The 13,480-nt window shown below is 39.4% G+C and overlaps 1 protein-coding gene across 2 annotated transcripts in view; it reads left to right on the top strand.

The window, feature by feature from the left end:
- Window positions 1-8,586, top strand: part of LOC117295418 — a 103,840-nt gene extending 95,254 nt beyond the window's left edge. For both annotated transcript variants that reach the window (XM_033778068.1, XM_033778067.1), the window contains 4 exons: window positions 3,905-4,478; window positions 5,173-5,399; window positions 5,991-6,177; window positions 6,647-8,586. In XM_033778068.1, the coding sequence (XP_033633959.1) occupies window positions 3,905-4,478; window positions 5,173-5,399; window positions 5,991-6,177; window positions 6,647-6,948 (1,290 nt within the window). In that variant the 3' untranslated portion in view covers window positions 6,949-8,586. The remainder of the gene's footprint in view (window positions 1-3,904; window positions 4,479-5,172; window positions 5,400-5,990; window positions 6,178-6,646) is intronic.
- The last annotated feature ends 4,894 nt before the right edge of the window (window positions 8,587-13,480 follow it).

The raw sequence follows: 13,480 nt of genomic DNA, 5'->3' as shown, positions 1-13,480 counted from the left end.
ACTTCAGACCACCAAAAGGCGAGCAGGGACTCTGAGATCTTGATGGGGATACAATCAAGTGGCTTTTTTTTAAATGCATTTTTTCCTTTGAGAAAGACCCTGCTGGGGTGAAAACGAAACGTCAGGCCATTAGCTGTTTTTTGCATGTATACCATAGGTCCTTTTGGTTTAACATTCAATATGTTCAATAGGGTATGAAAGCAGACGATACTAATGAGTGTTGTACACCAGTTTGCCTTGATGTCTGCAGAATGCCATGAAATGATCTTGCATGAAAAACGGTCACTTCAACAACTATTGGTGTTAAAATTTACACCATGGTTGTTGTCACCCGAGAGAGAACCAAAATGAACGTCTAGAAATGAGTGTTAATTGTTAGTCTCCTATTGGTATTTATGTGTGACGACACCCATGGTGTCAATTTTAACACCCCAGTTTTTGCAGTGGGGTGGATTTGAAAAGAGTTGTTGTTCCAGGCCGATGCTCAGAGTGCCATAGTCTCAGTCAATGAGAATCAATCAACCAGAACTCACTTTTATGGCTCTGCTTACTGCTGTACAGGGCCCAATTTCATGGCTCTGCTTACCGCCGAATTCTGCGCTTACGATCACGTTTCCCCGCTTTCATGCAAGCGCCGAATTTCTGCGCTAGCCTTGTAAGCGTAGAATGCCTAGTAACGCGGAGTACGCACGCGCAGAACCCAAAACTCGCCGCTAACCAGTGAAATACGCTTGCCGTAAGCACAAAAATCCCTGCTTCCGTAAGCGCCGATTCTGTGCTTACGGTAAGCAGAGCCATGAAATTGGGCCCAGTTCATTGAATCTAAAAATTTGCATGATGCAAAAAAAGCTCAGAACTTGGTAGTAATGTGAGGCCACATAATTGGGACAGAAAAATCTTTTGAAAATACCAGACAAAATGGAACACGGTGATGTAGAGAGTCTGTAAATCCGCTTTTATTGAAACACCCACGAGATTCAGGGGGCTTCGTCCTCTAGACCAATGGGAGACCCATGGTGATGTGGAGAGACTGTAAACCCTATTTAGTGTAAAATTAAGGAGCTTCAAGGGGCTTCATCCTACGTGTATATCAAGGGAAGACCCGGGCCTACTAACCTAGTTCTTAATTCATGGTGATGTAGGGAATCTGTAAATCCTCTGAAATGTAACATCCATGAGGTTCAGGGCAGGCCCACTACCCTAATCGTGTTGATTTCGTGTAGAGAGACTGTAAATCCTATTTAGTGTAAAATTAAGAAGGTGTTAAGGGGGCGTCATCCTCTAGACCGAAGGGAATTCCAGTCCCACTAAAATCATTTAATGGTGTCAAACACATTTAAGTATAATATAAATGAACACCACAGCGGTTCAAAGGACTTTACTCCTCTCCATTGACTTGTCATTTTTCATTGTTTGTGATGTACTTGATCATAACCATCAAACCAAACCTCCGAAGGATGAAGTTAGAAGGATGAAATTAGTCTCGGGGGAAACTGATGAAATTTGACCTTGCTTGTTGCCAAGGCTCATTAGTTTCTGAAAGGTGGATAACTCAAACTCTGTAGTAATGATCTGAAACAGTGAGGGAATATCTAATAGTTGTCAGGACCAGTCTGCAGTTGCATTCATCATGAATAATTTGAAATTGATTTGTAGTCACTATGTATTAGGTTTGCAGTATCACCATGTGTGTATCTACTTCCCAGGTCAAAATTCCAGTTGAACCTAGTTAAACTGGGTTTAACTGGAACTAGTTGAAAACCAGTTGATAAACTAGTTAAACACAGTTAAAACCAGTTGGATTAATATGGAAAATGGACAGAAACCAACTGGTTTATAATTTCAACCTAGTTGAACACAGTTAAACCTAGTCCAAACCAGTTGGTTAATATGGAAAATGGACGAGTTTGTTCACTAACCAGTTGAACCAGTTGACCCCAGTTAACTAGGTTCAACTGGAATTTTGACCTGGGTTGCCAGGTAGATACATGTAGATTAGGTTCTGTAGAAACTGTCTTGCTTTGTATTAAGCCTGGTTCATACTTCCTGCGAATGCGAAGCGAATCTTGACGTCACAAATTCGCAACGAACAACTCGCAGCAGTTGAACTCTGCTCTATCCCTTGCGAATAATCGCTGCGAAAGGAGGGTGTGACGTCAAATTCGCTTCGCATTCGCAGGGAGTATGAACCGGGCTTTATACTACAGTGGAGTAGATTTTCGGAATTTGGGAGACTTCTCAATCCTGAAAAGTACTGTCCTGCTTTTTAACTACTACCTGGCTGGAAGGTAAAAAATCGGCCTTGACTGCTAATTTAGCTTGTAGTGGATCGTTATTAACTACACTACCGTGGAGTGAGTTCTTAATAGGTCGTCAGGAAACTGATTTGAAGTCACCTTTATTGTAGGGACCTCGATGTAATGAAAATATGCTGTCATCATCTCCCAATTATTTCAGATATTTCTATCAGAGTTGTCTTAACTACTTAAAGGGTTTGGGTACGTTTTGTAGGACACAAAACACAAATATCTACAGATGTAGATTAAACTTACACGGTTTAAAGATAATGATAGTAGAAAGCTTTCCTCATTACTTGCTGAGGTGCTATAGTTTTTGAGAAATGGTCATAACAATTTCATGAAAATAATGTTGCCTCAGTGAGCCAAAAAAGATATTTTAGCATGTACAACAGAATTATGCGACTATCCTAAAAACTTTGCGATTTTCACTCTTTTTCTAAAAGAATTGATGACAAATGAAACTGAAACTTCTACAGTTAAATTGTATTAAATACATCTACATTCACAGTGAGTAGCAGTTCATGTCATGGCCGTAAATTTGATATACAAATGGTATCAAAACCCTTTAAAGGATTTGGTTACTTTTTCAAAATGTCCACAGATTTGCATTAAACTTACAGGGTTTGAAGATAATGATAGTGGAAAGCTCCCTTCAAATATTACTAACTGAGGTTGTGTAGTTTTTTGAGAAATGAGTAAAACAAGTCACAAATTAATTTTCGTCTCAGGAAGACGACAATTATTTTAGCATGTAAAATTCCATTAACCAGTTATGATATTATACCAAAACCATAGCATAACTGGTTAAAACGTTTCTACATGCTAAAACTGAGACGACAATTATTTGTTTTACTCATTTCTCAAAAACTACAGCACCTCAGTAAGTAAAATTTCAAGGGAATCTTTCTACAATGATAATCTTCAAACTGTGTAAGTTACATGTAAATCTGTGGATATTATGTTTTGTGTTAGGACAAAGTACATAGATCCTTTAAAGGGACGATTTATCAGTTATTCATATTTATATTATAATATATTCAGACTCGTTTTTCAAGTTATTAAATAAGATACTCACTGTTAAGACTTAAGTTGACCTCTTAAAGTACCTTTTTCCCAAAAGAATTGAAACAGAAAGTAAAAGGTTTTTAAAACCGGATGGTCAATATTTTAAGGGCAGCAAATTTAAGAGCCATTACTCATGGGAGTCTGGTATTTGTATTAATTAACATCAGGCATGGGATCTGCATCTATGAAGTTTCAATGTCAGTTTGATTTTGCAAGGTGCACTTTCCAAAAGAAAGTGATACAGCTTGTTTAAAGAGTTACTTAAGCAAAGCAATTGCCTAAGAACACAACATTTTTATTTATGAGAAGACGGCTTATATAATTTCCTAATTTTATTTTAAGGAATTTGTTCTGCTTTGTGCAGCTCTATGAAATTAGACTCAAGACCATGGCCTCTAAAATTGGTTTGTGTAGTTTTTGTTTCCTGCATGCTTTTAGATATTTTAGTCAAATTTGGGTTTTTTGTATTGTACACGCTAATGCCTTGTATACATTTAAGGGTTTTTGCCTTCTAAAGAGAACTTTTTTAATATTTTCAGATTTTGAAAGGATTGACTGAGAAGCTTGGTTTCAGCATCGAAGGCGGCTCAGACACACCCAAGAGCTGTATCTACATCAAGGATATCCTCCTAGGGTCACCCTCGCACCAAACCGGCCGTCTACGCCTCGGCGATCAGCTACTCGACCTCAACGGTCAATGTATGGTGGGAATTACTCATTCTGAGGCAATGAACATCGTTGAGTCAGCTCCGACACATGTAACGCTCGTCGTCTCTCGAAAGAAAGTAGACGAAGAACAAACGTTTGATTCAGACTCCTACGATGATGACATCACCGACTTAGCTTCGGAACTCGCTGCAGCAATGGATGCTGGACCAGACTATAGAGAAGGGATGCCAGACTTTGATGAAGTGGACGGGGTCTTTACGCAGGGTAAATCGTCGACGCCCGTAAGCCCAAAGTCCCCCTATAGTCCGATGTCGGAGAGTAGTGTGAGTCCGAGAAGGCCGTTCTTCCATAATAAGGGAAGTTTTGAAAGTGATGAACATGATGTCATGAATGTTGTCATGAGGAAGCAGATTAATGCAAGAGCCAAGAGGAACTTTCCTTTAGGTGAGTTATGACATCAAAATCTGTAGAAAAGATTTAAAATTAAGTCCAGCAGGCATGATAGTCTTCCTACTTAAAGGCACTTTACACTATTGGTAATTGTCAAAGACTAGTCTTCACAGTTGGTGTGTCTCAACATATGCATAAAATAACAAACCTGTGAAAATTTGAGCTCAAACGGTCTTCGAAGTTGCAAGATAATAATGAAAGAAAAAACACCCTTGTCACACGAAGTTGTGTGCTTTCAGATGCTTGATTTCGAGATCTCAAATTCTAAATCTGAGGTCTCGAAATCAAATTTTACTATAAAGTTGGTAACCTGCAAACATTTTGTTCAGGCCTTCGATCGGATTGATTATGTTTCCGTTGTAACCAAAGAGTTTTCTTTCTCTTTCTGTTCAAGGGAAGTTAGACATTTGGTAATCACTGTTTTATATGAATGGCAATCAAAACTTATTGGTTAGAAGCCTACAACAGCTTTCAATAGTATAAAGCATTTTGAGAAACATTTCACTTGGAAGTAATGTGTTTACGTACAAACTTTTACAGTTTTTGTGCTCCAAAATTTGAATCTGAGAAGCGTTACTGTCAGTAACGTTTCAGATTGTGTAACGTTTCAGTGTAACGTTTCAGTAACGTTTCAGTTTGAACGATCCCTTATTTGTTTTTAAATATACAAATACGTTTTCCTTTCTAGATCGAGATCCAAGAGGCCTCCTCGAGCGATCGTGGTCGGAGAGCTCCAACTCAACCATTCTGCTGTCCACCAGTGAGTTAGAGAAACTCATTGAGGATGCTAATGAGTCGCTGGACGATATGACGGACAGTAGTGTGTCGGTTGTTATCCTACATAAGGAAAACGAGATGCAAGGTCTCGGGCTGACAGTATCTGGAGGGATAGACCAGGAGAAGAAAGAAATTATGGTGAGTCAATCCTCCCCTTCGCCACGGAGGGGAGTGCCGGGCGAGCCCAGCACTCTGAGAAAAAGGAGCATCAAATGTCACAGAGAAAGACACAGTAAAAAGACCATTCAACTTAATATTGCATGGCTCCATAACATGCACAAGAAACCTGGCATCCTGCCTGAAGATTGCACTGCAGCAATATGACCCCATAATCAAACATTAATAATTTTGTTGATCAACTCGACCTATGGCTTTACGCCTCATCTGAAGGACGCAGCCATACTGGTTAAGTATCTTGCTTAAGGGCACAAGTGTCATGACCGGGACTGGAACCCACTCTCTGCTGATCAGAAACACCTGAGCTTGAGTCCGGTGTTGGAAGACACGCAACATTTAAGAGTGTGTCAAGTTTTTTTTGTATGCGTGTATCTCACTTTTGGAACAAATCATGTTAATATAATTTAAACATTTTTTTTTTTTTAATCATGTTAAGTTTTATACATACCTTATACAAAAGTAAGACCTACAGCGCCCTCTATATGCAATAAGCAGGCACCTCTGTATTGCCCTTTCCTAATACTGTAACTATTTCTCTCTCCACTATGGCAGGTTCATCGGGTGATACCTAACGGTCTCGCTGACCGAGATGGTCGGATCCAGCGAGGCGATCGTGTCCTCTCCGTCAACGGGAAGGTCTTAAAAGATTCAAAACACTCTGAGCTCCTTGAGATGCTGAAGAGTAAGAGGCAAGATGTAGTGTTAGTCATCGCTCAGCACGTAGCCCCGGAAGAAGAAGGTGAGTGAGACTTTGAGCAAGTTCGAATGTGCACCATGGTTTACTGAAGGTTGACTATTTTGACTATTCCAGACTGGTCGACCATTAGTTGACTACTGTGGTATACCATTTGGAACCAGTGACACTATAGCGACAAGGCGGAAGCGCGATGGAAGTGTTGAATACCGTTGTACCAATGGTTGTCTAGGCTTCCAAACGAGTCGTTCAAGAGATTGTGTCGCTGCGCATGTACGTTGTTCAGTGGTCAACTGTGGGTCGGCTTTATGTGGCCGATCAGAGCATTCGATCGAAACATTGAGTTGTCAACCCCCGGTTCTTTTCAGAACCAACACTACTCAAAAGAGATTTTCACATAGTACCAACCTCACCTAATTGTATTCTAACTATAATTTCTTATTTCAGATGGTGTGTTTTTAATTTCATAGTTTCAACATCTGCTAATAATTCATTCATCTGATTACTTTGACAGAAGACGAACTATCCACTTCTAACGTCGTAGACATTGAGATGGCCAAGGGACCAGCCGGACTGGGCTTCAGTGTGGAAGGCGGGAAGAGCTCCCCAAAAGGTGATCTACCAATCACAGTCAAGAAGATCTTCACTGGGGGCGTGGCTAACCGCAGCGGGCAGATCCATGTAGGAGAAGAGATCATACAGGTCAACGGTCAGCGGATGGCTCCACTAACCCACTTCGAGGCCTGGACTTATTTGAAATCCCTACCTATCGGGATTGTTAAGATGAAGATAAAACGTGCTAAATTGAAGGAGTAGATGGCATGCATCTTCATTCAGCCTGAACAATCCCTCCGCGCCATTTTTTCCCAGTATTTTGTCCCAGTTAAGATGAAGATTGAACAAGCTTAATCAAAGGAGTAGATGGGGCATCTTCATTCAACCTCGGTGATTGATCTCACTGCGTTATTTTTTCCCCAGCATGTCTTGTTCGCTCATTACTCCTGGAATTGGTTCATTTAAAATATGGCACATTTTAATTAGGCCTGTGGCCGATTCACTCTAAGCGCCCGCTCCAGTATGCACGGTAACCCGTAAAAGCAGCATCAAGACAAAAATCAACTGGTCCCCTGTCTGACTCTTCTTTGATCTTGAGACATTTCTAACTGTATGCAGTTTAGGGTGACCGTGTATTAACATGATTCCTTTGAAATGAAATCGCATCAAAATACACATGCATTTTGACATGCATGAACTAAGCGTCCATACAAGTGCTAAAATGTTTTTAACAGGCGTGCATGCAGAGTAGTCGCTTTTGGGAGCCAATCACCTTTGTTTTTCGGTACATCCCTATCAGGGGTAAGTGACGAGAGGTATTGATATGGCACGCTGCCCATGGTAGGGAGGCTGATCTTTGTTCTATTTTGATGATGGTGGTGCTAGGTGTCTTATCACACCATTCTTTGCTAGATTTCTCATCAGTGGAGTAGCAACAGTGCCCTCTTGAGTCATGTTTAGGCCAGTGGAGAAACAACAGAGTCTGTTTTTATGGAGACACAAACAGCGCCCTCTTCAGGTTATTTGCTGTGAGTTTCTCTTCGTGCAGTCAACAGCCATCCGATTTGAGTTCAGTCTACGACACTCTTTTTGAGTGGAACAATTGTCTATACCGGCAATCGTTTGAAGATGAATTTTTATTTCCGATTCAACTTGACACCCAGAAAATAACAAAAAATTTTCACAGTGAATAGCGTTAACGCCTTTAGTTCAATAAGCAGCAAGACTGGTATGCAAATCATTGGTAACCCTCGGACTCCTCCTGTGTTCATCTTGATCTACCGCCAGTTTGTTTGAAATCTGAAGAATGATTGGCCAGCCGCTGTTGTCAATCATAAACTTTAACCAATGCAAGGTTTGTTTATTCGCACTGCCTTTGTTGTGTTGTGCATTCAGTTCCGTGGCAAATGCATGCAAATTAAGATGGGGAGCTTACTCCGACTTGATGAATATTTTATGGAAAGTTTGGGACGTAGAACTTCAGTATGTATTCTCAATTGCAGAGAGATTCTGACAGAATGAGCTAGGCTTCAGGAAGTTTTGACTTTCAGTGTTTTTTCGTGAAGGACAAAAGATTTGTCTATGAGAAAGTAATAAGGACATAAAGGACACAAGGTTTTTCTCTGTGAGCAGGTATTCACTACGCAAAATGTGTGCTTTGCTGAATTGAGATCAAGGTGGATCGTTGGTGAATCATAATGGTAGCTACATATCACATGACTGCTCTCATTCGTGATAAGATTCAGGGAAATTGTGCAAACTCAAATTTGCTGCGTATCAGAGAATGTGATTACCATGATGCTGCACTACATAATTGTGTGGGTTAAAAGTTCTTAAAATAGTTTTGGAAAGAGGTCGGACGGCCACTTCAAGGTGAGGTCTACACTTGACAACTGCCACCAGGGGCACGTTGCCACCTACTCCTGGGGCTGACACAGGGTTACCCCCTTTCACAGTCTGTAAGGATGTAGGCATGGGTATCTTCCACTAAGAGCCACCTACTCCTGGGGCTGAAACAGGGTTACCCCCTTTCACAGTCTGTAAGGATGTAGGCATGGGTATCTTCCACTAAGAGTCTGGCTGGTAGAGCAGAATGCACTACCTTCCCAATTTTTTTACAAAGCAAGTGTCATCACTGGGACTCGAACCCTCACTCTGCTGCTGACAACAACACCAGAGCTTGGGTCTGGTGAACTAGACAGCTCGGCCACAACATGCCATGTGAACTAGACGGCTTAACATTTGAAATGGAAACAGGTTTTGGTAGTGTCCGGCAGAATTACAAAATCAGTTTAAATTTATGCAAGAGTTTACTCATATAGAAACTTCAGCATCTCAAGAAGGGTAAATGTCCATTTTTTTGCCCTATGACTGAAAGCTGGTTTCAAGAAGTCTTTAAAAAAAATTAAATCAGAAATAGAGACTGTGCTTCTCTCAATTTATTAACAAGATTTTATGTATGTTGTGTCTGTGTATGACAAGACTTAGTGATTGAATTGAAGGATTTATCTTATGTAGAATCAATTGTGTTGATATTTTGCTTGTCAGCTGAGGGTTTTCGTTCATATTTATAAATAAGGATTGTAGATTTACAAAGCTTTTAAGCGGATGGTTTTACCTGCCCCCCTTGGTTTATTTTTTGCTTGTATATTTAAGGAATATTCATTTTCCACTTAATAATACTTTTAAACTACTTAATTGTATTTGTCATTCACTTATTCGTCATTGTGTACAGTTTGTAAATAATTTGATATCATATATCATTTCAAAAATGTGCAATAATATTATATTAACTTGACTGTGGTCAACCCCACACTGTCCAGCATTTAAAAGGAAGAAAGTGTTTTAAGCCGCAACTGGGAAGAAAACTGCCAAACTATTAGTCTTTGGCTGAGGCTGTGGCTAGATGTGTCTGCTTGTAATTCAGCATTGTAGCTCTAGAAAATAGCCACAAAACATAATCAGCCACTCAATGATCTTTTCCCCCATATTTCTACTGCATATGGAGCATAGGTGTCTTGGGCCAATGGGACTTATTCTAGCTCTTGTGTTGGACTGCACATCAAATTTTGAATCTTGCATTTGTAATTTTCGTGATCAATACTAATTCAGTATACTCAAAAAGCCTTCCAAGTTTAACTCCAGTGGATACTTGTTTCCCCCCGAATGTTTTCCTGGTTTTCATGGCTGCATCACAATGATGGTCTACCTTTTAAACAAAAGGTACCCATATATCTTCCTCCTTGGTGGTAACCATCACTTTAAGTTTTCCTTTTTAACGTTAATTGAATTTGGCTACCAAAAATAACTCAAAACTAAAATTTGAGAAGGAAAAACAAATTTGTGTTTTATTTGTTGGAATTATGGAGGAAAACTTTTTTTACAGCAGACTTTTAAATTATAACTTCAGTCGGGAAACGGCCATTTTGAGGTTTGTTTTTTAAACGATCACTGTATTTTTTATAAGCTGTGAGTATATCCCACCAAATGTGTGCAGTCCGAATGGTTTATTAATGCCTTGATTAAATTCAAACGCTGCCTTGTACAAAGTGTGATTTGTTTTCCAAAAAAATTGAGCATCGCAATAAAAAAAAATTGTTTTGTTTTTTAATTGACTTTTCGCAAACGCTTATAACAGACTCTGTCTTCCATGTCATTGTACAGGTTTTACTTAGTGCTTAAACAACTACTATAATGGGCTTGTTAACTTTTGTAGGTAATGTAAACAAATAATATTAGCTATTTTTCAGTATTAAAATACTAAAATAAAGTGACGTCTCAGCATCTCCAGTTTGTTTGCTTTTTAACACCCCCTCCCCCCTCTCCTTCCTTTGCCAAATGTGTGCCAAACACCATGACTCTACTTTTTAATTGAATTTGGCTTACAGGGGTCATGGGTGCGAATCCCACCTGAGTAACATGCCTGTGATATTTTTTTCAGAGGACTCTGGGAAAGTACTGAGTATCCAGGTCTCGAGTAAGGTTGGAACCCAGACCCCATTTTCAGAAAAAGTTCACCTTCAAATCTTGTAAGCAACAACACGACACACAATAAAACACACTTCAAATAAAAATAGTTTTAATAGCTTTAATTAAACCTTTTTATTAAGTGGATAATGTTCAAGTTTTACAAAGTGCTTCATTACGTACGGACAGAAATGAAGACAGATTAAATCTCTAGTGATATATGGGATTTATTTACAACTGGGAAACCAGGAATCCTGTTAACAGTTTGTAGTTCAAGTTTCATTCTGCTAACAGAAACAATGAACAAATTTGTAACAAAAATAAGGTTGGAAACAAGACTGAGAATACAACATTTCTAAAAACATTCTTTATTTGACACTTTCCCAAATAATTATTAATTCCCTTCATCCTTTAAAGGCAGTGAACACTATTGGTAATTACTCTAAATAATTATTAGTATAAAACCTTACTTGGTAACGAGTAATGGGGAGAGATTGATGGTATAAAACATTGTGAGAAACGGTTCCCCCTGAATTTACGTAGTTTCAATGAAGAAGTAAGTTTCCACGAATAGAACTTGAGGTCTCGAAATCAACCATCTAAACGCACACAACTTCGGGTGACAATGGTTATTTTTCTTTCATTATTATCTCGCAATTTCGATGACCAATTGAGCTCAATTTTTACAGGTTTGTTATTTTATGCATATGTTGAGATACACCAACTGTGAAGGCTAGTCTTTGACAATTACCAATAGTGTCCACTGCCTTTAAGAAAACAGACATTTATAAGACTGTGTTTGTATTTTGAGCAGTAGAATTTAGCAGAAATGTCACTACCACACGTTCTTCACATTGAGAAATTTGTCTTCACACAATAATAATAGTCAAATTGAACAGAACTCTCTAATCACATTCACCTTAAGTTTTTTTTACAACGTTAGTTTTTCTCCAAGTATGGAAGATTGGATTCAGACAAAATGTTACATTAAATGGGAGTGGTATGATGTTGGTGTACACACACAAATTCTTATTTATGAACCGAATCTCTGTATTTATCTGCTTATTAGCCATGTCCTCCACTCATAGTTGTAATGTAGTCAAGTGTAACTCAGTCCACTCTGCAAAATCGAGACAGGGCACAATACCTAAAAAATCTGAGCCATAGCCAATTGGCTGCCATTAGCAACTATCAGCCCTAGCCAATAGCTGTTATTAGCAACAACCTTAAGGATAGCCACCACCACTAGGCTGCCTTAGTGACAGCTTCAGCCAATGGGTTGCCATTAGCAATTAACAACCTCGGTGACAGCCACAGCCAAACGGATGCCATTAGCAACACCTTAGTGACAGCCACCTCCACTGGGCTGCCATAAGCAAAGGCCTTAATGACAGCTCCAGCGAATGGGCTGCAATTAGCAATTAACAGCCTAAGTGGCAGTCACAGCCAACGGGCTGCCATTAGCAACAGCCTTAGTGGCAGTGAGAGCCAATGGTCTGCCTTTAGCAACAACCTTTGTGGCAGCCACAGCCAATAATCAACAGCCCTTGACAGCCACAGCCAATAATCAACAGCCCTTGACAGCCAATAGGCTGTCATTAGCAACAGCCTTAGTGGCACGGTCTGCTTTAAGCAACAACCTTTGTGGCAGCCACAGCCAATAAGCAACAGCCTTCGTGTAAGCCACAGCCAATACACATGAAACTTAACACAGATAAGTGATAACCAGAGCTTTGTGTGGCCTGATTAGGCAGGGAACCAACCATGTGTATGATGTTTTGAGGCAGCCACAGCCAATAAGCAACAGCCTTCGTGACAGCCACGGCAAATAGGCTACCATAAGCAACATCCTTAAACATAGATAAGTGGTACCCAGAGCTTTGTATAGCCTGATTGTATTAGCATAGCAGGGAACCAACCATGTGTAGGATGATTGCGATAGCACCAATGAAATACTTGTGAAACTTGTGTATACTCTGTGACCATTTTGCTTTGAATATTTTGTAAAGAAAAGCCATCATGGAAGGTGCCATAATTCTCTTAATTTGATTGTTATATATGTTTTATTCAATTATACAAATCCCACCATTACCGTTTTCTACATTTCCCCCTGTAAGGTCTTATATTCAACAAATTAAACCAATAAAATAATATGAAGTTTAAATCATTCTAACCCCTTGCTACAACCCCCTCAAAGAAAATTTCAAATATAGAATTATAATGCAGGAAAAAAAGGCACATAATAAACTACTTATGCTACACTTGTATTTATAGTTTTAACTTAGCCTATTTACAAATACATGTATAGGAAGAAACTTTTTAAACCAAAATACATTAGATGTTAACAAAGGGGAAAATAACTTAACCCAACCTAAATCCTTTTTGCACGCGACCAAGTAAGTTGTTTTCATCAACATCCAACATAAAATTTGCTTAGCATGACATTTTTGCCTTGATAAAAACAGGCTTACCAACCAAATTTCCATTTGTTGCACATTGCTTGTTACTGGTATTCAGCCGTTGTTTGCTTATCCTAAAAATTTGGTTTGTAATCCTATTTTTATCAAGGAAGAAATGTTTGTGCTTCGCAGCTCTATGAAATTGGGTCCAGGCCATGTCTGACTTGGCAGCTACGGCTACAGCTACGGCTGAATCCAGCATCATCATGCATTGAAGTAAAGGATGGCCATAGGAACACACTTAGCAACAGTAACAGCCGTAGCCGCCAATTCAGATGCAGCATCAGTTACCAATTCTTCTGACGTTCTTAACTTGTTTCGTTCCCCCGACTGCAAACTAATAATCAAGCATACTCTCTCTTACTTTA

The sequence above is a fragment of the Asterias rubens genome, chromosome 10, assembly GCF_902459465.1.
Source record: "Asterias rubens chromosome 10, eAstRub1.3, whole genome shotgun sequence".
Lineage (NCBI taxonomy): Eukaryota > Metazoa > Echinodermata > Asteroidea > Forcipulatida > Asteriidae > Asterias > Asterias rubens.
The sequence above is the reverse complement of the archived record's forward strand: the minus strand, read 5'-3'. Positions and strand labels throughout refer to the sequence as shown.